The sequence below is a fragment of the Vitis riparia genome, chromosome 12 (assembly GCF_004353265.1).
Source record: "Vitis riparia cultivar Riparia Gloire de Montpellier isolate 1030 chromosome 12, EGFV_Vit.rip_1.0, whole genome shotgun sequence".
Taxonomy (NCBI): Eukaryota; Viridiplantae; Streptophyta; class Magnoliopsida; order Vitales; family Vitaceae; genus Vitis; species Vitis riparia.
In genome coordinates, this window is record NC_048442.1 from 22,804,430 (window position 1) to 22,807,380 (window position 2,951).

Below are 2,951 nucleotides of genomic sequence, written 5' to 3' on the forward strand. Positions count from 1 at the left end.
ATAAGCAGAAGGGGCCCAATGGTATCCTTAAACATTTGTGCACACATTCCAACACATAAGGAAAAATGGTAGAAAAAGAGAGTGATTTTCAAAGACAAAACCGCACTGCAAAGGGTGGTGAGTCTGGTGACCAACACTCCAACCTACCATAATTGTTGCCAGCCAGGTTAGAAAACCCAAAACCATGTTCTGGTTTCAAAAGGAGAAAAAAAAACTTTGAAGGACTAGAGAAAATGTTGAGTCTGCAATTAATGCTGGCGGTGTGGCTCATCAAATGACATGGTCAACCTTCTGCAGCCTTAAATGACCCCTATAAATATTCTCTGCAACCCTTCGGCTTCTCCACACCCTTCCTCATTTACTAGCTTTCCTTGTTATCTCTCTTTTTGTGTAAAATTTCTCCTGCTTTCCTTCGTCAGCTCTATTGGGGGGCGCATATTCATTAACATTGAAACTGGAAGCATGGTGTTTCCAATGGTGTTTCTCAAGATTATGGACTGGGTGGTGTACCAACTATTGGCCAACTCATGTTATAGAGCTGCAAGGAAGATGAGGAACTATGGTTTCTTTCTGAGGAACCCTTCTCTTAGAACATCACAACAATATCCCTTGTTCCCTAGTGTGACCAAATGTTGTTTGGAGGGCAGAGGGTCTCATACTTTGGTCTGTGACATTGATGGAGCTTTGTTAAGATCCCAGTCTTTCTTTCCTTATTTCATGTTGGTTGCTTTTGAAGGTGGTAGCATTTTCAGAGCATTTCTCTTGCTGCTATCTTGGCCCTTTTTGTGGGTGCTGGACTCTGACCTCAGATTCAGGGTAATGATTTTCATTTCCTTTTGTGGGCTTAGGTTGAAGGACATGGAGAGTGTTGGAAGGTCTGTTTTGCCTAAGTTTTATCTTGAGAACCTCAACCTTCAGGTCTATGAGTTATGGGCTTCAACTGGCTCTAGGGTTGTCTTCACAAGTGTCCCTAGAGTGATGGTTGAAGGCTTTCTCAAGGAATATTTGAGTGTTAACCATGTTATAGGAACTGAGTTGCAGACTGTTGGGCAATATTTTACTGGTTTGCTGTCTGGTTCTGGTTTGCTTGTAAAGTGCAGTGCTCTCAAGGAATTCTTTGGAGAGAAAAAGCCTGATATTGGCCTTGGAAGTTCAAGCCTCCATGACCACCATTTCATCTCCTTGTGCAAGGTATTTTTAGTAGCTATATTTCTGTGCATAAATTCTTCTGAAATCACTCTCAATAATTACCAAGAAAAACTGAAGGGCGATATGAGAAAATTTTCTGCTACATAACTAACATCTTTCCATTTTCTTGTTACTCCAACTAGCCCATGCATATCTAGGACTCCCCCTGTGGGGTCAATTGGGTTTTTAACCAATTTGCATTAAAATCAACTTTTCCAGCTAAGGGTAGGTGAAAACTTTTTTCTTTTCTTTCCAATATTCAATTGCAGTGGCCACAAAAAGTACGGTTTCTTACACGTGCAATTACACAAGCTGATAACCTTTTTTTACAGCAAATATGAGATTTATATATTGTATATATCTGTATATGGATATCTTTTAATTGATGTTTGCTTGGATTGAATGTATGTGACTGTGACAGGAAAGTTATGTGGTGACCAATGAGGACAGTAAGAGCAGCGCAAGTTCAGTGATGACAAGGGACCAATACCCAAAGCCTCTGGTGTTTCATGATGGAAGGTTAGCTTTCTTGCCCACCCCTTGGGCAACTCTTTCCATGTTCTTGTGGCTTCCTCTAGGCATAGTCCTAGCCATCTATAGAGTTTGTATTGGCATCTTCCTTCCCTACAAGATGGCCAATTTGTTGGGTGTTTGGAGTGGTATTGACATAAGGCTCAAAGGGAATGACATTAAGTCAGATAATAATAGAAAAGGGGTTCTCTATGTTTGCTCACATAGGACACTCTTGGATCCTGTTTTTCTGTGTACAACCCTGGGGAAGCCCTTGACTGCAGTCACATACAGCCTAAGCAAGACGTCTGAGATTATAGCTCCAATAAGAACAGTTAGGTTGACAAGGGACAGAAAAAAAGATGGAGAAACCATGCAGAGGTTGCTGAGTGAGGGTGATTTGGTGGTTTGCCCTGAAGGAACCACATGCAGAGAGCCTTATCTCTTGAGGTTTAGCTCTTTGTTTGCCGAGTTAGCTGATGAGATTGTTCCTGTTGCCATGTACACACATGTGACCATGTTCTATGGCACAACTGCAAGTGGTTTGAAATGCCTAGACCCCATCTTCTTCCTCATGAACCCTAGGCCAAGCTACCATGTTCACGTCCTTGGGAAATTGCCCAAGGAACTCACATGCGCTGGAGGGAGACCTAGCTGTGAAGTGGCGAACTACATTCAAAGACAACTGGCTGATGCTTTGGGCTTTGAGTGCACCACTCTTACAAGAAGGGACAAGTACATGATGCTTGCTGGGAATGAAGGGGTGGTCCAGAACAAGTGAAAGGAAAAAATACCTACTAGCTACCCCACCAAATATATCACCTTCCCACTAATGGCCTTCCCATTTTACTTTCCTTTTTCTTTTTTTCCATGGGCAAATTTTTGTTATTATAACTGTTGTTTCTCAATGATATATGAGGGAAAATCTTAGATGATATTTCTTAATATATGCATATGTGTAGCAAAAGGGTACAATCTCCATAATGAAGGGTCTTTTTATTTTTTATTTTTTCTTTTTTTGACTTTTTATCATTAAGATGGACAGTGCAACATGGCATGTGTCTGTGTATGTGGTATTGATTGATTGCTGATGTTTGCAGTAATATCATTTAATTACTGTGGACTCTTGTCTCTTCTCTTCCTGCAAGTTGCATCACAAGAGAACTCATGGATATTGTAAATTTCTTTTTGGAGTTGGTGTGCATTTGTTTTCTTCCTCCTGCCTTCCTTGATATTGGCTTGGAGTATTGTCT

The 2,951-nt window shown here is 41.0% G+C and overlaps 1 protein-coding gene across 2 annotated transcripts; it reads left to right on the forward strand.

Annotated features, from left to right (window-relative positions):
• The first annotated feature begins 341 nt into the window (after window positions 1–341).
• Window positions 342–2,704, forward strand: LOC117926332 (glycerol-3-phosphate acyltransferase 1). Of its 2 annotated transcripts, XM_034845424.1 has the most exons (3): window positions 342–1,191; window positions 1,610–1,707; window positions 1,927–2,704. In XM_034845424.1, the coding sequence occupies exons 1-3, from the start codon at window positions 463–465 to the stop codon at window positions 2,477–2,479; spliced, it is 1,380 nt and encodes a 459-aa protein (XP_034701315.1). In that variant the 5' UTR covers window positions 342–462; the 3' UTR covers window positions 2,480–2,704. The 2 variants fall into 2 exon arrangements, with proteins under 2 accessions (XP_034701315.1, XP_034701314.1); XM_034845423.1 differs by having other exon boundaries at window positions 1,610–2,704.
• Window positions 2,705–2,951: the final 247 nt, after the last annotated feature.

Coding starts and splice junctions, on each gene's coding strand:
- LOC117926332 (XM_034845423.1), top strand. CDS start 463: ATGGTGTTTCCAATGGTGTTTCTCAAGATTATGGACTGGGTGGTGTAC. Junction 1,192..1,609: donor ATTTCATCTCCTTGTGCAAG/GTATTTTTAGTA, acceptor TGACTGTGACAG/GAAAGTTATGTGGTGACCAA.